This window comes from Elephantulus edwardii, unplaced genomic scaffold (genome assembly GCF_000299155.1).
Source record: "Elephantulus edwardii isolate Elephantulus edwardi_28Jun2011 unplaced genomic scaffold, EleEdw1.0 scaffold00151, whole genome shotgun sequence".
Taxonomy (NCBI): domain Eukaryota; kingdom Metazoa; phylum Chordata; class Mammalia; order Macroscelidea; family Macroscelididae; genus Elephantulus; species Elephantulus edwardii.
The window spans coordinates 1,749,012-1,770,716 of NW_006399901.1; the positions used below are offsets into that span (position 1 = coordinate 1,749,012).

General features: G+C 43.9%; 1 protein-coding gene across 1 annotated transcript in view; it reads right to left on the reverse strand.

The window, feature by feature from the left end:
* MORC2 (MORC family CW-type zinc finger 2) overlaps window positions 1–21,705 on the reverse strand; it is a 48,036-nt gene that overhangs the window by 16,885 nt on the left and 9,446 nt on the right. Inside the window, exons 3-14 of the mRNA XM_006894797.1 lie at window positions 21,154–21,188; window positions 13,317–13,385; window positions 12,724–12,814; window positions 8,305–8,413; window positions 4,442–4,601; window positions 4,230–4,341; window positions 3,569–3,694; window positions 2,757–2,836; window positions 1,979–2,061; window positions 1,398–1,483; window positions 416–556; window positions 168–322 (exon numbers count right to left, since the gene is read on the reverse strand). Of these exons, the coding sequence (XP_006894859.1) occupies window positions 168–322; window positions 416–556; window positions 1,398–1,483; window positions 1,979–2,061; window positions 2,757–2,836; window positions 3,569–3,694; window positions 4,230–4,341; window positions 4,442–4,601; window positions 8,305–8,413; window positions 12,724–12,814; window positions 13,317–13,385; window positions 21,154–21,188 (1,247 nt within the window). The remainder of the gene's footprint in view (window positions 1–167; window positions 323–415; window positions 557–1,397; window positions 1,484–1,978; window positions 2,062–2,756; window positions 2,837–3,568; window positions 3,695–4,229; window positions 4,342–4,441; window positions 4,602–8,304; window positions 8,414–12,723; window positions 12,815–13,316; window positions 13,386–21,153; window positions 21,189–21,705) is intronic.

Here is a 21,705-nt window from a genome sequence, read left to right on the forward strand (position 1 = left end):
AGAGCAGGGTTTAGGGCTGTTGTATACATAGGGTCGCTATGAGTCGCAGACGACTCGACAGCACATAACAACAACAACAACGAGACAACCCCTTGCTCCCGCCCCAGTTCAGTCTCAAGAATGTCTTAAGCTTGGAGGTAGCAAGTAAGGTCACCCAGCTCCATTACCAATGGCGATATCCTTCCAGTACTGTGCCAGGTGCTCCCCCATGGCCCGCAGGAGGTGTCGGTACTCTTTCGCATCAGCAAAGTCTTGCTTGTTGTGCGTAGGCTCCAGGACCAGATAGGGCACGTCAACCACACCAACAACCCCACCACAGGCCCTAAACGGAGATACAGGACACGCTTCTGTCACCGCTTCGGCTCAAAATCTCGCCACCATCCCCTCTGCGGGAGATTCCCAGGGCAGTACTCACATGCCCCCTTCCAACTGTGGGCCCACTTTCTCATACATCTTGATCAGCCGGCTACAGTTGTAGATAAACATGCCATCCAAGTCCCGATGTTCAATATTGACCCCAAAAATGAAATTCAGTTCCTTGGGTTCTTTAAGTGCTCTAAGAAGGCAGAAGACATATCTGAGCAAACCTAAGGACACAGACACTACGTGCTTGTCCACCCAGCGTGCAGCCTCCCTCACTACTGACAGGGATCTGTGTTTGTGCAGGGACACTGGGCTCTGACCATCTCCTAGCAAAAGGTTTTAGCAACAGAACAAGGGTGGATTTAAGCATAAATAAATTACTATGTTGCTGCTGCTGCTAATTTTTATAAAGGTCCAATAAACACAGGACTATCTTCTTACCTTCCCTCTCCATTTCACTAATGTAACAGTAAATTAATCTGTTACAAAGGACAAATGTTCTGGAGAACATGGAAATGGGAGAGAAGACACCATCCAAGGATTACTATGAATAAAACCTGGGACACTGGAAGGCAGATGGACTGACACAATGTCTGCCTGCATAAGGCAGGAAACAACAAGCAGTCAGGCAATCCAAGCCCCAGAACCCAGTTTGAGTCACGGGATACTTTACTGATACAGGGGGAAACAAGTTCCTTCTAGGTGAAACAGATGGTCCCAAAACACAATCTACAGTATGAGTCCAAATTTGAAATTGGCTTTACTTCATTTTAAAAATCAGAAAGGCAAAAATAAGGCAGGTGCCAATGAGCAGGGTATAAACAATATTGAATCCCAGGCAGCAGCTGCCCTGCCCCTTCCTAAGAAGCCCACCATCTCTCCTCCAGAGACGGGTATTTGGGATCCCACCACCAATGACTTTCTCTCTGAAGTTTTCATAACAAAAAGGCATCCGGGGGGTGGGTAGCCCTCGTACTTGTCTCACGTGTCAAGCGTCAGCACACGAGCACACAACCGTACAGGCCAGCACTCACCGCTGCTTGGCCTCCTTGATCCGCTTCTTGACATCAGCCTCCCTGCGCAGCGTCATGGCTGTGTTCTGCACCTGCCGCAGCATCACCTGCCAACGTGGCACAACCCAGAGTAAGGGAGGAGCTTGGCCACAGCAGGTGACAAACAATATCCTCATCTAAAAATTCTCACATTAGCATGGATACACAAAAACCAATCTGGCCATAGTTTTCAACAGAAAAAGGTCCTCTCTAGGACTGAATCACGGCTGTTGCACTCACTAGGTGGACCTCCTGATGTAAGGAGTAGGCCAACAGGTGGGAGTGGAATCCGGCCTGACTTCACAGGGCACAGGGACTGAGCCCCTAGATGCCTCAGCTTCTCTAGCCACAAACTGGGGATGATCACGGCGGTTATCTACCTCTTAAGGTTGACGAGATGATGAAATGATTAGCTTAAATTTTGGCAGAAAAGGTGTTCATTAAAAACTAGTGGTTATGTAAGCACCTTAACGTCCCATTTCTTCTCTTTAAGACAGAGTCGTGACCAGCCTGGGGAGTGCTGGCAAACCCAAGAATGGCTGGCTGGGTTCAGGAGTCCTTACCCTGGATTCCCTTGTGAGGTCTCCGCCAAGTCGCATTTCCAAAGTCCGAGCTTTGCTCTCGGCCTCTCTTGCCTTCTCTTCAGCTAAAACCCAGAAGAAATCATGATAAAAACTTCAAAGACTCAAAACCCTTGGCATTCCTGAGGGCAGTCCTGGGGAAACTCCTGCCCTGTTGGACCACTTTCAAGGGAAAGGCTAGCTCTATTCCAGGGAAGGTGGGAAAGGAACTGTGAAGAGCAGTGAGATGAACCTGCAAGGCCGGATTGCAGATGCCAATTGAAAAAAAAAAAAACCAACCCAAGAAAAATGCACTATTTCTTCCTCACATGCTCTTATACTTTTTAAATGAATTCTAGAAGGCCCCAAATGCCAAGGTAAGCCTTCCGCATAGGCTGGAAGCTAAAGAAGCCCCCAGCCCATCTTTATCCATCATGTAGCCAGAGGAAGCCCAGACCAGCACTAGAGGCAGGAAATTTTGCCCTGGAGTCAGGAAACCCAACTACACAAGTAGTCAGGCCAGGGGAGTGTGGGATTTTCCACTTTGGGCATGCAAAGAGCTGCAACAGTTTTAGACAAATCCCTATAAATGGACTAAAAGACATAAAATGGCCTGAGGAGAAAGCACCAAGAGGGCTGGATGAAGAGAGATGCAAGGAGCACAGGAACTGGACCATTTGGGAGGGCAACTTTGCTCCTGGGCGTTGCCAGGAACCTTTTCCTGGATCTCTGCTTTAGCTTCAGCTCCCCCCAGTTCTCCTCCTGCATGGGATGGCATTACCAATCCGAGCCATGTGCTCCGCCTTCTTCACCTCCTGCTCTGCGCGGGTCTTGAAACGGCTTGATGTGTACTTGTACATCCTGAAGAGCAGAAGAAAAATCCACCTTAGAGGGCCTGGGCAGCAGGAGGACAAGGCAACCAACGCAGGAAGCTCAGGAAGACTTTGCCTTCCTGCCTCCTCCCTTAGTCCTTCATGGTGAAAGACAAACACAAGGTTATTTCAGCAGAAAGAGCCAATTTCTTACTCCATGTGTCATGATCTTACTAGTCACCAAGTGGTAATCATCAAGTTCATTAATCCTACAGCAGCAACAAGTTATAAATAGTAAGCCAGGGCCTGTGCTATGTAGTATCCAAAGTCCCTGGCCTTGAAATCAAGGGGCTCAACAGTTCACTACACCAAGCAAGGTGCCCTCCATGCTGGAGGCATTTAGCCCACAATGCAGTCAGCCAACTTCAGAGCCAGAGCTGCCACCCTCTACGTTTCTTCAGAACCTACTGGTGGTTCTGTAGGAAATTGAGACCCAAATGTAGTAAGGAACTGTCAAAACCTCTTACAATGAATCATTAAACGTCCTGGGCCTAGGGGAAGGGGGCTGCAGTAGATAGTGAGTTGTGCTGTCAACTCAAAGGTAAGTGGTTCAAATCCACCAGCTGATCCACAGGAAAGATGGGCAATCTCTGTGAGATGTAAAGCCTCTGAAAACTCACTGTAGGGTCAATTATATGCCAGTTCCATGCACAAAGAGAGAGAGAGAGAGAGAGAGAGAGAGAGAGGGGCAGGCCTATGGTAGATAGAAGATGTTACCTACCTAGGTTTGTACAGGCAGCAGGAAAGCCTCTTGGTCTGTACTTTGTGTCCATGAATGAAAATTCTCATCCGGGGATCAATATACATAACTGCTGCATAAGCACGGAATGAGCGCCGCTCTGGCTTCCTAGAAACAGCAGAACAGAGGACTGTCACAGGTCTGATTAAAGATTCAACTCCTCTCTACAGGCCCTCCATCTCTCCCTCTCATATCCCAGTCTCTCTTGTCATCTGGACAGTGTGCTCCTTCAGCCTGCGTGCCACCTCTCCCACTTCATGGTCCCCAGCACAGGTACTTCAAAGACATCTTCACAGGTGGTTATTGTTTAAGCCAGGGTTCTTGACCAGGTCTCATCACTAACCCACTAGGGAACCCTGTCCATTTCTTTCCTCCTCCCTGGGCCTCAGCTGCTTCTTTTATCAAATTAAGGGGTTGGACCAAGTGATTATGTCTCTTTTCTTCTGGCTCAGCTGAGGATTTGATGGCCTTCTACTCATCTGACCGTTGTCGTGTCAGGAAGACCTTCATTCTCATTTGTCATTAGCTGTCCCAGAAGAAATCGGAAATAAGCTCTTCCTTTCCCCTCCCTGAAATCAACTCCTGAAATTTTCTGAGAATCAACTGCAGTTGCAGATGGCCTTCCCTTCCCAGCCAAACTCACGTGCCCTCCGGGGAGGTCTCTGCCATCTGGATGTCTCTTGGATTTGATATTATGTCTAGCTCCGGCTCTCCATTATCCATGAGTTTGAGATTGAAAATGATCACCAGCGTTCCTGGGGAACAAAATGCCTCCTTTCATTCTGCTTCTGGGCGTCCACAGGCCTGCCCCACCTGACTGGTGACTGGTGCTGCCAGGTTCTAGGGGCTGCTTACCACTCTCTCCAGGAATCTTCTTGAACTGGCTCATCACATCCTCCTCATTGCGGAAGGGGGAGTACTTGTAGATGAGTTCTGTCTCGATAGCAAACTTCTCCACATTATCGGTGAGAGGCTCCTGGGTCTGGGCATTCCACGTGGGCAATGGGACAATCACCTGCAGAGTAAGCCCAAGCAGACACTGGGGAGGGAGGACCCACAACAGCCTTCTCTCAAAATGCACATGTATCTAGTTCCTCCCCTGAGCACTCTGTAATGCTGTGAGGTAAAGCCCAGCACCTCAGCCTGGTGGCGCCAGAGGCTTGCTGGTGCTCAGGACCTTAGCAAGATTTAACCTGTGCCCCTGCCCAACATTCAGCCATATAATGTTAGTTCCTTTATGAATAAACTGGCTTATGGCCTGGCAGTTCTGCAAAAGTGGTTCCCTCTGAATGCAATGTCATCTAATTTGAGAAAAACTCTACTCTTAAATTACTAAAGAAAAACATAGCCACACTTGTCCAGTCAATCTGTAAATAACAAAAGATTTACAACTAAACAATTCTACTTGGCTCAGTAATCTACTCCACCCTTGGAGAAATGTCTGCACACTTGCACCATCAGACTGTATAGGCAAGAACACTGCAACATCAGCTATAACCACCCCAAGTGGAATTAACCTGAATACCCACCACAGAGCAAATAAACTAAATCACAGCACATTTACACAACGGCGTACTGCAGAGCGGTAAAAGCGAATAAATGACTAATATCAACACTCTTGGTACCAGCAGCCAGGAAATCAAAAGACAAATTGCACTGGGAAAGTCAGGGACCATTCCAGAGTACTGAAGAGCAACGACAACAGTCTGGAGACTAAAGTGTGCATGATCTAAGCCATAGTCTTCGCAACTGCTTGCTATGTGTCAGAAAGCTGGACAATGACTAGGGTTGATAGAAGGAGAATTGATGCCTTTGAGCTGTGGTGCTGGAAAAGAGTATTGAATAATACCATGGACTGCCAGGAGAACAAACAGATTCATGCTAGAGAGGATGAAATCAGACTGCTCCGTGGAGGAAAGTATTGTGAGGCTTCATCTGACATACTCTGGGCAGGTTGCAAAGAGGGAAAAGTTCTTGGAGAGGGACATTATGCTTGGAAGGGTGGAGGGACAGCGTGAGAGAGGACAACCATCAATGAGATGGATTGATTCAGTGACTGGGATAATGAGGGTAGGTGTGTCAGAGACAGTAAGGCTGGCACAGGATAGAGCAGGTTTCAGGACTACTGTACGTGGGGTCGATGGCACATAGCAACAACAAGAATGAATCTCACAAACACAATGTTATACGAAAGAAGTCAGATTAAAAATTGAAGCATGTATGAATCCTTTTTTATTATTATTATTATTTGTGTGTGTGTACCATCAAATTGGATCTGGCTGGTACAGGAGGAGACTGTCCCTCCTTCTCCAGCAGAGCATCTGGTGGATTCAAACTGCATACCTCTGGGACTGCAATGCAGCTTCTTGCCACAAGGCCACCAGAGCTCCCTATGAATCCACTTTTTAAAAAATTCAACAGATAAGCAAAATGAAACTATTATTTAAGGATGCACACACAGGTGGTAAAATGATGCGTACACTCACACATATATAAACATGTAAACATACATGATATGACCAAAGTCATCTTCAAGGGCAGGATGAGGCTACGACTGGTCCAACAGGTTTTTAAACATCAACCTGTCACATAACATTTCTTTTAACCTGCTTTATTATCATTCTCTCAAGTTTACATGTAATTTTAACGTACTTTTTCAAATGTTTAAGTTTCTCTAAGTAGTTTTTAAAAACCTACACTTTCTCCAAAGACTTCAAGTGCTCCTTCCCCAGTACCCAGATAGCCTCAAATGTCTGAGGGACTCCTTTTGCAGACTGGAGGCACCCCAGAGGTTCAAATCAGATCAGATGGCCCAGCTGTGGGAACCCTTGTCTTTCAACTAGTGTCAGTTGAGAAACTATTACAGGTTCTGACACTCTTTCCTGGTTTCTAAGAACCTGTGTGCTGATGGTAATTCACCCCAAAGCTAGTCTGTATATTCTTCTCCAGCCGAAAATGAGCCTATTTTGAAATCTTGGCTGAGTTCACATCAGAGCACAATCCAACCGAGTGACCTTCTAGCACCAAGTAAGGAAAAAAAATTTCAACCTAGCTTTTTCGCCAGGGGAACTAAGCTCCATTTGTGTTCTGGGAGCTATGCCTCCTCTCTATCTGCTCTCCACAGCAGCCCTGGTGACGAGGGCTTCACTGGAGAGCATGCTTACTCGCTCACGCTTGGTATTTATCCTCCAGGCAGAATGTTCCAACACTGCCACACTCTCCCCGTTTCCTTCACACCATCTGGGCCAATCCTGTGTCTCGCTGGCTGCTTTTCTCTCTCTCCAACCTTTAACTGTTATGTGCCCAAGGCCCTTAGGTCCCTGTCTTTGCTTAACATTCACAAGCCAGCTCAACTCATTTGCTACCACAAGTCCTGGGGCCTACACTGCCCTGAGCACTACTAAGGTACAATGTTGACAAGTCACATTCCTTCTCTGCACAGTGGACCCCTCCCTTTCTTCTCTAGATTCAAACAATCCACCGTCTCCCAAATGCCAGAGTAAGCCCCATGAATCCAGCCAGAGGCTCATGTTCCCTTTACCCTTCACCAAATATACAGATACTACACACTAAAAAGATGACAGACTCTTTCTCTTTTCCTATCAGCTATAAGCATCAGGCTACCTATAATAGAGTATTTCTTTCCACCTCTCTGCTATACATACCAGCCAGGTTACACATAACACATAACCAGGGCCTCTCAATATGCCCACTCTGACACTACCTCTAATCTTGCTACTCAAAGGTAGCACACCCCTTTACCCTTTAACACACCCCTCACTCTACCCTTGGGGCCTTCAGACATCTCTTTCTACTCATTAAACACTCTCTTCTCTCCAGCTCTGAACTCCAATTCTTGGACGTGAGGGTGCTAAGAACCTCAACTGAGTCTAGCAAGCGACATGCTCTCTTCCCTTCACAATGAGGAAGAGTTCCCAAGAACCAGCTGGGTAAAATATCTGAGCCCCACAGGGACATAAAAATAATCAGCTGAGTATGTTTAGCTACCACAGTATGTTACCAAAGCCTTTTAAAATCAGAATATTCCAAATTCTTTAGACTTCACAGCTAACACAGTAATAGTAATCAGAGCTGGATCTGAGTAGCAGTCACTCCCAATAAAGGCCACCTGTCAGGTGTCACTGAACAACTAGCTTATACTGATGCCTGTTATGTACTCACCTGCTTCACTACCTTCCTATGCCCTGTGGGTGTTGTGATTCGTGGCTTCTGATATACGCGATTAGAACAACATATTTCCTCAAAAGGAAAACTGCTCAGAGCACATTCCTAGAACTGCCACCCAAATGGGAAAGATACTGCTGTTTTGATTACTGCCAGCTGTGGTCTCCATCCATCCCCAGGAAAGCCTGAAACACTCCTCTGGTACTGCAGCACCCTCCAGAGATGCCTTGCAGCCTGAATTCATGCTGCAGAGCCCAGGAAATCTCCAAATACAACTCTTGGTTCCTGCCGCCGGTCATCTCATTCTCAGGAACAAATCAGCTTTTTTTTTAAAGTGCTTTGAGGTTTCACTTCCTCTTATGTCACAGGACACCTAACTGAATGCTGTGACCAATTCATCTGACTCCCAAAAGGGGTGTGTGCCTCAGTTCCGCAATGAGCCGTGAGGTCTGTAAACAAATCCTGTAGGCACAGCCCGAGCAGCCCTAGAAGACTTATGATGCAATGGCTTGAGCCATGAGGGTAAGACCTACTTCATCAATGCCTTCTTCCTCGTGGAAGGTGCGAGACAGGAAAAGGCAGGTCATCGTGTTGTCCTTCTTGGTGAAGAGGATAAAATCCTTTCCAATGCGCATCGAGCCCCTGAAAGGGAGGTAAAAATAGGTTATTTAAAAATGTAAGCACAAAAAAAGAAAAGTAAAAACAGCAACCACCAAAAAATATAGGCACAAAAAGTTCACCTGTAAGAGTGAAAAATCGCCTTCTGGATATTGGCTGACTGATGTCTTTTGTAGACTCCCCTAAAGTTTCAGGACCTTTGACTGAGTTTCACAACATTTCTCTCCCTACTTTCTTATCTACCTGTGCCCCTTTCGCTGGCCTGCAATCCATGAACGCTTCCCTTTCACTTTCTTCACTACAGTACCCCAGGCCCTCAAACCACCTTCTAGGGCTCAGGTCTGACCGCCAACCCCAGGTTAGTCTCATTCTCAACCAGCTGCTGTACTGCTAATAAGTAACCAACCCTCCAGTCTGTGATTTCTGGGGTCATCCTAGCTGCTAGCCTCACAGCAGCGAGTGGCCTATCTAGTGATCAGATGTCATTACAATAGCTACTATCTTTAATATGTCAATCTTCCATGCTAACCAAATCCAATTCTCACCCTATACTCTTACAGATGCAAATTCCCCTCCTACCCACTCATCTAATAATACACCATCAGAAATCCTCAAGACTATATGAACCCAAGGTTCAGTCATCCATATAAAATATAATTTCTTGACTACAGGATTCAAAGAGGTCTATACTATTGCTTGGAGAGGGACATCATGCTTGAAAATGTGGAGGGACAGCAAAAGAGAGGAAGACACTCAACCAAGCAGACTGACACGGTGACTACAGCAATGGGCTTGAGTGTGTCAGATATTGTGAGGCCGGCACAGGACAAACAGGGTCAGATCTGTTATTCATAGGATCACTCTGAGTTGTATTCAACTTGATGGAACCTAACAACGACTGTGGTTTAAGTGCTTAGCTGCTACCAAAAGTTGGTGGTTCAAATCCATCAGCTGCTCCACAAGAGAAAGATGTGGTAATCTGCTTCCCTAAGGATCCCACCTTTGGAAAGCCCTGTGATAGCTCTACTCCATTCTACGCAGCTGTGGAATTGGAACCAACTTGAAGGCTTGCAACAGCAGCGTAACTGGCTCACATCCAGTCACTCCAGTAATCTTCAGTCTCCGAACTGTTTTTGCCCTCACGAGCTCATTATGACACAGGCATCTGGATGCAACCACATGATAGTTTCTGGGAACCATGCCTTGAGGCTGCCTTCCATGAGACAAAACTGAATGGAATCAATGTCCTCCTTCCTGTTTGGCCAGTGCAAACCACCAAAGAGCAGGCGAGGACAGGCCTTTTCCCAGCAACTTGGAGCAGAACAGATGTGTGAGGCTCCTCTCGGAGGTTTGCCCACTCAACACGGAAGCTGGTGAGCTCCTCCGGCCCAAGTAGCTTCTGGGGCATTATGGTTATTATCTCATTAGTGTTCCTAATGCCCCAGGGAGAGGAAGGAGGCAGGAAACCCTCTTCCACATGCAAACACAAAGCAGGCTGGCATGCCAAACACACAAACGAATACTAGGCCCCATTTCCACCCTGCTCAGGAAAATGCCCGGGGCATTATCCACAAATACCAGTGGCTGCCAAGTCCTGTTTCTTCTTTTCCAATTCCCTGCCCTGACTTATGACTCCCTTCTTTCTCCTTGCAGATGATGCGAATGACCCTGCCTTCTAGTCAAGTTTGGTTTTGCCCTAATTTGGTAAAAACCTCTCACTTTATGCTTCTTTCTCCTGTCTTTGATCCAGGATCTCAAGGCAAAAATAGTAAAAAATCCAAAGCCACCACCTTTCTGTTGGCTTTCTCACTTTTCAAAGCTCTTTTTACCACAAAGCACTTTCTCCTGGAATCCCTTTCCATATCGCGGTTGGTTCAAAATGAATACACTGTCTACTGGGCACACTAGATAGCTCTAACTCTCACATGGCTCTTGAGGAGAGTGGTTTTAAAATACGCTAACAATCCAAACTTCAGTACACCCCAACGTCAAGAGTCACTTTTCACTTGTGCCCGAACCTAACTCTCTAAGAGAACCTCACTGTTTAGATGAGGAAACATACAAGGAGGTTAAGAGGGCTCTGCCCAAGACCACAGAACTGGCAACAAGGTGGGCAGCAATGCAGGTAAAGCAAAGTTAGTTGTTATAACATTGACTCAACAACTGATTGCAGTCTAGTTGGAACCAGGTTATGGCTGACCCTCCAGCAGATTTTCAGAGGTTATAAATCTCACAGGAACTTGCTCAATTTCCTCTCAACAAAGAGCTTATGGATTCAAACCTCTTTCCTTTGAGTTGCCAGCTCAAGTCTGGACCCACTAGGCCAGCTGCTGTCAAACTGAGCCCTGACTCTGGCACCACGTATCCAACAGAACTTAACACGCAGTTGTCCACTGACTGCTGTCATCGTCAGGGTTTTCACGGGCTGACTTTGGAAGTCGACAGCCAATCCTTAGCCTGGATGGAAGCTTCAGCACAAACATTCAGTACCACAGTAGCACATCTGATAATGTCTGGTGGCTGCACTGGTGGGAATCAAACCCAGGTCTCAAGCATGGAAGGCTAGGATTCTGTCACTGAGCCACTCATGTCCTCCAAAGAGATACTGTTGTTAGGTGCCCTCAGTCAGTCCTGACTCAGCTCATGAGATAGAACTGGCCTACCGGTTTCCTAAGGTGGAACCTTTAAGGAGGCAGCTGTCAGGTCTCCCAAAGCTGCTGGGTGTGTCTAGATCATCAATCTTTTGATCAGCAGTCAACTGCTCAACTGCTGCCCCACCAGGGATCCTTCTATAGGACTACAAACAAAAAAACACATATGCACTGCCATCAAGTCTCCTGTACACTGGGTTATAAACCTTAACAGAAACAAATCTGCCTCATCCTTATCCTGCAGAATGGCTGGTGGATTAGAACGCTGGCCTTCTACTTAGCAGCTCTGAATCACAGCGACCTTCTGCTGGGTTTCTGAAGCTGTAAATAGCAATGGCAGGAGACTGCTGGTGGTTCTCAACTCCTGAAGATGCCCAGTCTCTGGTTTAGCAGCACTATGGACTATGCCACTGGAGCTCATTAGATACCACTGAGTCAACCATGACTTGTAACAACTGATACTATAACGTAGTAAGTCACTCATTCGCTCACTGTCATCAAACTAGAACTGACTCAGAGGCCAGGAAATGCCTAAGGAGAATACCTGTCTTTTCCCAACAGCACAGCTGATAGATATGTATCACCAGAGTGGCACTGCCTTTGGGCTAGTGGCACAACTTCCTACTGACTACGCCACCAGAGCTCCCCACCACAGGGCAGGTTAGCTGTTGTTCTCAGGTGGTGTCAACTCAACTACAATTCACAGTGATGCTGAGAAGAAGGGATCTGAGCCCTGACTGATCCTGGTACAGTGAGATCCAATTAGATTATTCATGTCAAGGTTATAGCACAGTGCCTGGCAAAGTGAGTGTTTATTATTTGCATTTGGTTCCCACTCTCAGAGACAAGCCCAGTCTAGGCACGTCCTGATTTCATTGGAAGCGTATTCTCTGTGCCACGTAGCCACCGCCTCATCAAGCAGTCTGCATATGCGGCACAAAGCCATGCTGCTGACTAATTAAACCACCAACTTTCCAACAAACCACCACGTTTCTACAGCGGGAATGGAAATGTGACTCATCATTCCATTTGCACAAACTCCCAATTCCACTACATCTTATTCCGTCCAAAGGTATGTACAGCTGGATGGGAGCATTTCAGAAATAGAAACCTTTCTCTTGGGGCTTCACTCAAAATCAGAACACCACATTCCAAACACTAAACAAGTGGCTCAGAAAGAGGCCCCAAGGGACTGGAAGACTTTAGGTGGGCCTCTGCTACAGGGCGACGGAGAACATGTCCTCAAGGAAGTGAGGCTCAGCTCTCCCTTAAGCCACCATGGTATCTTCAGGGCCTGGTTCAAAGCAGGTCACGAGACAGGTGCTTGGGGTGAAGCACTTTCTATTGTGTAGAAGGATGGAGGCCCCTAATTAGCCCACATTCCAACCACTCATATCTTTAACCACTAGATAAAAATAAAAATTGTCAACAAGAGCAGAAGCCCAGTTCTAGAGGTCAGGGCCAGGAGAAACGTTCAGCCTTCCCCAGTCCCCAGATGGTTTAGACATTGACATTTTCCGTACGCTGAGCAAATTCTGCTGGTACACAGGCCCCTAACAGGTCCTGTCTACTTAACTCCTGTTTTACAGAAGAGGAAAGAGCAGGGCCATTTTTGTCAGAGAAAGGAATGCATTCATCCTTTGATTTTTGTTGAGTCTTAAAACAGACTTATGTTATACTTACGATTTTAACCCATTCCCATACTGCCCGATCTGGGTGGACTCAGGTGTTCGCTTGGCCGATTTTCCAAACTGAATCACACTGGCAGCATCATCTAGGGTGGGGAGGTGACAAAATGAGGTCTGAATTTCTTTCCTAGTTTCTTCATGTTTACAGACATGCCATGAGCCCAAGAAGGGCTGTGTCTCTACTAAAAACCGTTCTACAAGGAAATGCCCAACCACAAGGGCAAATGGAGGCAACCTGTGCCTGGCCTAAGAATCTTAATGTGTCTCATGCCTGCAGAAAATGGTAATAAGGTTGGGGGAGCGCCCCACAGTTCCAGTTCTAAAATACTGTACAAACTGGGGAACACAACGTTAAATGATAGATAATCGAACTTCAGGTTGCCATTCAGCTTCTATCTCCCATGCTCGGACAAGACCCGGCAAATACTCTGGTAATTAAGTCTGGTATGTTGCAAGAGACCTCCAGGTGGGTCTTCTATTCACAACAGCAGGCAGAAGAAAAAACATGTTTACAGAACAGGATGGGATGGTGTTTTGTTAAAATGGTTACAGCCTCCCCCGGAAAAGCATAACTATCTCATCACTTACTCGAATCCATTCCTGCGCCATCATCCAAAAAGCAAAGCATGAAGCCTCCTTGAAGGTTCTCTCTCCTTTCTGTAAAAGAAACATCTGTCATTACTTGGTACTGCCAACCTGTGGATGACAGCAGGGTGTGATCAATGCAAAAAGGCCAGAGTAAACCTAGCTTCTCCTCTGAACGTCTCAGCTAGTCTGAGGGCCCTTGTGGATGGAGAGCTCATAAAGCTCCTGTGCATGACAAAACCCAGGAGACTTTAGAAGATGGGCACAGAATACCAGCTTGGGCAATTATACACACCCAAGGCCAACGAAATGCAGATGGTATTTCATACATACAGTCATCCCTTGCTTCTAAGCATCTGGATTATTGCCTATAACCTCTCCCATGAACACTTGCTCCCCTGCCCCACCAAACTGTTCAAATACACTATAGTTTATCAACACAGCTCAAACTCAAGAGAGACTTCCTATGCAAGTAAGTCTGGGGTACCCTTTAAAGATGTGACAGTTGTGGCTGAATACCACTGATTCAGAATTGACCCACAGCTAATCTCAGATGAGGAGACTGCCCATCTTTCTCTCATGGAGGACTGGTGGATTTAAACCATCTACCTTTGAATTAGTAGGACAATTAGGACAATTCCTTAACCACTAAGCCACCAGGAGCTCCCTCCACATGTGACTACCCTCAGGCTAAATGTCATTTTCTGAGAGTTCTTGTATTCATCATTGTATCCTTTGTTTGCTGTGGGTCCCTGAAAATGGCTCTTCAGTCCAGGAGGGAGGCAACAGCCCTTAGTCCAGTGATAGCTCTCTGGTTCCCATTTGATCTCACTGAGTAACAACAGGCATAATTATTTCTTTATCAAGACACACGGCACCATGGCAGGGCTTCCTGGCCTAAAGTGAAGGACCACAACAGACTCACATTGTGGTTCCCATCAGCAAAGAATGGTTTTCTTTCAGGAACTGTCTTCTACAACACCAAGCAGTCACTTAAAGTAACCTGAATCCAAGCAGGCCATGGGCACTAAGGATGGGATTCCCAAACAAAGCAGGGGCTATTTACTATAATCTCCAAGGTAGAGATTGGTCCAACAATGGGGATATAAAGAAGTGCACTAGTGCTGAAATCAGATTACAGACATAAAGAGGAGGAAACAGACAGAAGTAAGAGGAGCCACCACTAATGCTCCATACTAGTCAAGCAAGACACCACCATCACCAACAGAACTACTATATAAACACTTCACAGGGGTGAAAAAAAGTGGTCTGTGCAAAGTAGTGCTGAGACAAGCTCAATACTGCTTTGGAGCCTGCTTCCTAATTGAGAATATTTTTCAGACCCCCTCCACAATGCAGTTCACTAACTCTGTAAACTATCTAAGCTGAGATTTTGAATTAAAAAGCCTTGGTCCTACCCACAGGCTAAAGACTCAAGTGAGTCAAAACTGCCTTCTTTTTTATTATTTTAACTAATTTTAATGAAACTTTACAGAGACTTTGGATTTCCATTCATTCATTGTTGTACTTTTCTCCTTGCCCACTCCTCCCCCCAGTTCACTCTTCTCTTTGAAAAGTCAAATTCTTTCATTATTATACAATACCCCCCCAAGTGCACCCCACTATGCAGCCTTCATTCTGGACTCCTTTTTAAACAGTTCTCTCCATCATCTGTTTCAATGCAGTATATATAATTTATCCCATCTTTCTCAGTCTCTCCCCCCCCCAACTCCCAATGTCAGTCCCATTTTATAACAGGGGCACTATGCAGTATTTGTCCTTTTGTGACTGAGATATTTCACTCAGCATAATGTCCTCCAGGGTCATCCATTTTGTATATTTCATAAGTTATTTTTTCAAAGAAATATAGTATTCCACTGTGTGAATATACAATAGCTTCTATTTGTTTGTTGATGGGCACTTAGGTTGTCTCCAACTCTTTGCTATTGTGAACAAAACAGCAATAAACATGGGTGTGCATATATCTGCTTGGTTGGTGGTTATGGTTTCTTTAGGGTATATTCTCAGTAGTGGAATTGCTGGATCAAATGGTATTTCTACTTGCAGCTTTTTGAGAAAGCGCCGTAGTGCCTTCCATAGTGGTTGCACCATTTGTTTGCAAAACTGCCTTCTGTTAAATGGACTAGTCAACATGATTTAAAATGTTCTGAGGAAAGCATAAAGTCATCACAAAGGCACACAGAGAAAGCAAAGACCAAAACATCGGATGTGAACAGAGATGGAAAACTGTACCAGAATGCAGCCAGGCCAAAACAAAGGGAAGAAATAGGGTGCAAAAGAAATTAAGATATTTCAAAGAACAGTTTGACAAGCTTTATAAAAATGTGCAAAGAGCCAGAATAAGAAAATCGAAAGGAAACAATATACTTGGCATTTCTCAAGCTGAAAGAACTAAAAAATCTAAAGAATTAAGATTTTGCAACACCAGGCTTGAATGATGCATAAAGCATCAAAAGAAGATGGAATGAATACAGAGTTCTTTCTCAAAACAGAGAACTGGTCAACACTGAAATATTTCCAGAAGTAGAATATGATAAAAAATGAATGCTGATGAAGGAAGAAATTCAAGCTGCACAGAAAGCACTGGAAAAAATGAAGTCTTAAGAACTGATAGAATACTGAGGTATTTTACCAAACAAATGCTGCCTTTGTTGGACAATTGCACTTGGAAACCCTATGAACCTGGAAAAAGGATGAAAGTTATACAAGCGTGCAGGTCTTTCGTTCATAGTGGGCCGCTCATTCTCAAAAAAAGTGACCCAACAGACTATGGGAATTATTAAATAATATCATGATTATCACATTTAATGGTTACCCAACAGACTATGGGAATTATTAAATAGTATCATTATTATCACATGGTTACCCAACAGACTATGGGAATTATTAAATAATATCATTATTTGGTGGAGCTCCCCAATTAAAACAAGCTTGGAAGCAGGAGTGTCATCCACTTCCAAAATAGCTTGCTTCTGGAAACCCTATGAACCTGGAAAAGGATGAAAGTTATACAAGTGTGCAGGTCTTTCGTTCATAGGGCCTCAATGAGTCACCTATGACTCGACCACACTTAACAACATTATCACAAGTAAAGTCTTACTGAAGATTATTTCTAAAATAACCAATACAACAACAAGGAAGAGCCAGAAATTCAAGTTGGATTCAGAAGAGGGAATAAGAGATAACATTGCTGATATCAGATGGACCTTGGTTAAAAGCAGAAAATATCAGGAAGATGTTTATTTGTGTTTTACTGACTAAGCAAAGGCATCTGACTATGTGGATCATTACGAATTATGGATAGCACTGAGAAAAGAATGCGAATCCCAGAGCACTTAATTGTATTTATACGAAACCTATACCTAGTCCAAGAGACTATTGTCTGAACAGAATAAGGAATAATGGTTTAAATCAGGAAGTATATTGTCAGGGTTGTAGTCTTTCTTCATACCTACATAATCTTATGTTTGTTGAGTGAATCATTCTATGAAGAATAATGTGGTATAAGAATTGGAGAAGACTCATCAACAACCTTCCTTATGAAGATAACACAACCTTAAAGTTTGCTTCTTCCAGAAGGAAACTTTGATGTCTTTTGCCCTTGATCTGCTCACCGTATCTCATTTAAATTCTCTGGTGTGTGAAAATCCTAAAACACTTGCTGAAAAGGATCAACGACTCCAAGCCTTCAATATGGGTGACATCTCCACACAAAAAAAGTAATTCCAAAAATCCTCACTATTTAACCAGCCCAGACAACATCAGGATGGAGAAAACACTAAACTTGTCAACAATTTAATATTATTTGGATAATAAATCAATACCCATGGGAACAACAGCCAAGAAATCAAGATGTGCTGCACTGGGAAAATCTTTTGTCAAGGACTTTTCGAAAGAGCTAGAGAGCAAAGATGTCAGTTAGGTATGCTTGACCCAAGCCAAAGTCTTTTTAATAACTTGCTTTGCATCTCAAAGTTGGACAATGAGTAAGAATGACAGAAGAACGAATGCCTTTGAGCTGTGATACTGGAGAAGAGTACTATCTCATGAAGAAGAGTACTGACAATCTCATGGACAGCCAAAGAACAAATAGATTTGTCTTGGGAAAGCAGGAACTAGGCTGCTTCTTAAAGGATAGTTCAACTTCCTCACATACTTCAGGTATGTTGTCAGGATAGGTCAGTTCTTGGAAAAAGATAACATGCTGGGAAAGGTGAGGGTCAGATAAAGAGAGTAAGATCCTAAACAAGATACAGTGACTGTAACAATGGGTTCAACATATCAAAGATAGTGAGGATGGTACAGACATGGCAAGGTTCAGATCTGCTGTTCATAGGGTAGCACTGAGTAGAAGACTTTATGGCACCTAACATTTCAGAAAGGCCCCAAACCATAGACATTTTCAACTATCTTGAACTCAGTGTTCAGAAGCAATTTAATTACCAAAACATAAATTAACAAGTAGGTCATGAAAGTTCAAGGGCAAAGATCTTCCTGGAACTACTACTTGCATAAAGAAAAATTTGTCATCATAGAACTTTCACACACCAGAGAATTTAAATGAGAAACAATGAGCAGATCAAGGGCAAAAGACATCAAAGTTTCCTTCTGGAAGAAGCAAAGTGTCACAAGGAAATTAAGAGCTGGTAAAAAAAAGAGGCTGGTCAGAGTATTCTAAACCTAGCTGAGATCATCTGCTGTATGCCAATCATGAAATGTGCATAGTTCCTCTGCTTTGTTGTTGTTATGCGCAGTCGAGTCATTTGCGACTCATAGCGACCCTGTGTACAACAGCCCTAAACCCTGCCTATCCTGTGCCAACCGCACTGCCTCTGACACACTCATCCCGATTACCCCAGTCACTGAATCAATCCACCTCATAGAGGGTCTTCCCCTCCTGCGTTGTCCCTCTACTCTACCCAGCATGATGTCCCTCTCCAAAGACCTGTCTCTCCTTGTAAAATGTCTCTGCTTTGTTGTTATGTGCCGTCGAGTCGTTTGTGACTCATAGCAAACCTATGCACAACAGCCCTAAACCCTGCTCTATCCTGCACCAACTGCACTGCCTCTGACACGCCCATCCAGATTACCCCAGTCACCGAGAATCAATCCATCTCATAGAGGGTCTTCCCCTCCTGCGCTGTCCCTCCACCCTCCCAAGCATGATGTCCCTCTCCAAGGACCCGTCCCTCCTGGCAACACGACCAAAGTTTAGGATCTAGACATTGACAAGTCAAGAACATCTGAAAAATCAGTAAGGATTGCATTACTGGCATTCTCTGACCACTACCTAAGGAGTTGTTTCTTACATTAGGACTTGTAGTACGTGGTTAGCAATGATCATCACTTCATGGTGGGTCTGGGAATCGCCTTCCAGTTCAAAGATGCTGTTTTTCAAAGTTGTTTTTTAAAGATTTTCATGTTTCATTAAGAGTAATAGAAAAATACTTGCCCCAAATACATTAGTAGTAAGAATTTTCTATTACTACTAATCCTTTTTTACTACTTGTAAAAAGAGGTAGCACTTCTCCCTCGTGTTGAACATGTCCGTAATGCACACAGCCAGAAAATTTTAAAGTTCCTACCCTGGATGTCAGTCAAGTCTTTTTTCTACAATGCTTGGGTATTTAGTGCTTCTACCATTCCATTTAATCCTTAACGGCCTTGAAGGTTCCCTCAAGATCTAGTTACTGCTCCCTAATCGTCTCTAGAATGTTAACTATCTCTCCAATTAAGAGACAAGTTTTCTGAGTAAAGGCTCAATCTGACTCCCTGAGGCTTTCCCTTTGAGCCCTAGTATTTCTGTACTGAACACAGAATACACATACTGGGTCTTTTAAATGAAAATCCAACTGTTCTGCTGCTTTCTGAGTATCAAGAACTGAAATTTTCCCACCAAAGTGAGGCTGAGAGGGCCAGAAATGAGGTTTGGGGTTTTTTTAAATTTTTTAGTAATTTTTTTATTATTTGTGTGTGTATCGTCAAATCGGATCTGACTGGTACAGGAGGAGATTGTTCCTCCTTCTCCAGCACAGCATCTGGTCGATTTGAACTGTGCACCTCTGGGACTGTAGTGCAGCTTCTTGCCACTAAGCCACCAGAGCTCATCCAGAAATGAGGTTTTTAAAGAAAGTTCTCCTAAGTAGACTTAAGTACTATGACTTATCCCTCCAATGTCATCTGGAGTGTTGTTATTTTGTAACATCAAATCAGAACTGACCCAGCTGGTTTTTAGAGGCAGTTAATCACATAAAAGGAGACTGCTCTTTTTTCTCCAGTGGAGCATCTGGTGGATTTGAACTGTATACTTTTGGACTGCCAGTACAATTCCTTACCACTAGGTCACCAGAGCTCCCTTCATCTGGAGTAGAGGTCACTTTGTGGGTCTGTCATCTGTTTAACTGTTAAGATGGCCACCTTTCTGTCAGAGGGAGCTGTTTACCTTGGCCAGTAAAGAACACATTAAGATACGTAATCCTGATTTACATGATATGGAAGATGCAAAATCGTGGCTTGGGAAACATGTCTCTAACAGTTCCAATATTTTGGCAACTATTGTCTAGCACTGCTCTGGGGCAGTCTTTATATATATATATAATTATTTTATTGTGATTTTTAAAGTAAGTTTACAGAAAGTTGCTGTTCCTTGTTTTCTATTTCTTTCCGCTAAAAAGAAAAGAAACCCTATTTATAGCACTTTGGCAAAGCTTTTCAAACAGAAGCCATACCGAATATTTTCTATGCTCCAAAGTAAAGAGGATTCCAGGTGGGGAGAATTCCTCAGACCTGGAGGAATTACATGTTAGTGTCCAAGAATTTATCCTTACTTATGTGCTTATTCACATTTAGCAAGTGGGCTATGAAGGATTACTTGGTAACTGTCTATACCCACAACATGTTGCTGCAAACTTTTAAACTGATGTCCGCGCTTAGAAACACATTTTTTTTCCACTATAGCCATCATTTGCGGCAATGTGTTAATCACCTCAGGAGCTTATCAATGTGATCCAAAATATGACTGCAAAACTTTCAGAATGCTTCAGAAATGTTGTCAGAAAAGCAGGTCATCTCAGTCAAATGGAATTTCAAAGCTGTCCTGCGCTATTGTGTTTCTCTATTTTCAGCATTTAAATGACTAAAAATGGTGGTGATACAAATTCTCAACATGCAATGATGTAAGTAAGCTATTAAATTTTTTAAGAAGTAAATGAAATGATAATGTTTAAGAATAATGTGCCCACCCTAAGAGGAGAGAATGATAAAGATCTTACTCTTAAATAAGTTAATTAAATAAGCAAAACACTTGAGGCTATAAATATCTTTTACACATAAGCAAAGCCACACTCCCTGCCTGACATGGAACTCTCTCTTGTTGAGAATATCTTCTCTGCAAATCTCAGAGTCAACAAAGCCAGCCACTGTCTACTGCTCTTCCACAATTCTCCAGTTATGACTGGTCCTCAGCAAGGTGACAGAAGGAGAAAAGGACTTCCAAAGAGATCTCCTACCTTGGCTGCAAATTGGGTCACCCGCTGACTCCTACGAGAACATGACTGGTGTCTTACAGTTTACTCTTCACCACTCTACTCAATCTGTCACCCTTATCAATCTCCTGGGGGAAGTTTATATAGATTTGAACACTCTTATTCCTTCACACCAATGTTCTACACACCTCATTAGGCTGCTCTGTTTCTACATAGGACCTAAAGAAAGGGTGCCTCTCCCCAGGCTCTAGAAATCAGTTCTAGTTATTTCCAACTCATTTCTCCTTAGATCAAAGGAATTAGGCATTCAAAGGAAAGACTGAAATCTGACTTACCTGCATAAATATCTATTCTGGTGGCATCAGCATCTCTGTAAAAATTAAAACAAATAAGCAAAAATCAAGGCCCAAATGAGAATGAATACAAAATAACCATTCAAATGGATGCTATGCAGTTTGTTTTCAGGCAATCATACAATAAGTTTATATACACTTGGTAACACAATTTTCCCCTATGTATTTGTGAAATACTTCTGGGGCATCAAATTATTTCAAGATAATCAGAGACTAGATACGTGTTTTATAATAATGCCCTCACAATGAACACAGAGATGTAGTATTACTAAGAAATTATTCAGATACGTATTTCTCTTAATATATTTTATTTCCAATGTAAAATGATGTTTTCTAACTTCTCTACTCTTCATCCTCACTTAACAGTAAGAAAAAAAGGACAATAATCTGCCATGAAACTTGTGGGAGGAAAAAGTAGGTCTCTTGGTATATTCACTCTGCCAGCAGATTGACCCATGAACGTGTAATCTTATCCTCGCTAACTTTAAAAGGAAGTCAAGGCACCTATTTCAACTCAAGCTATCACCTAAAGTC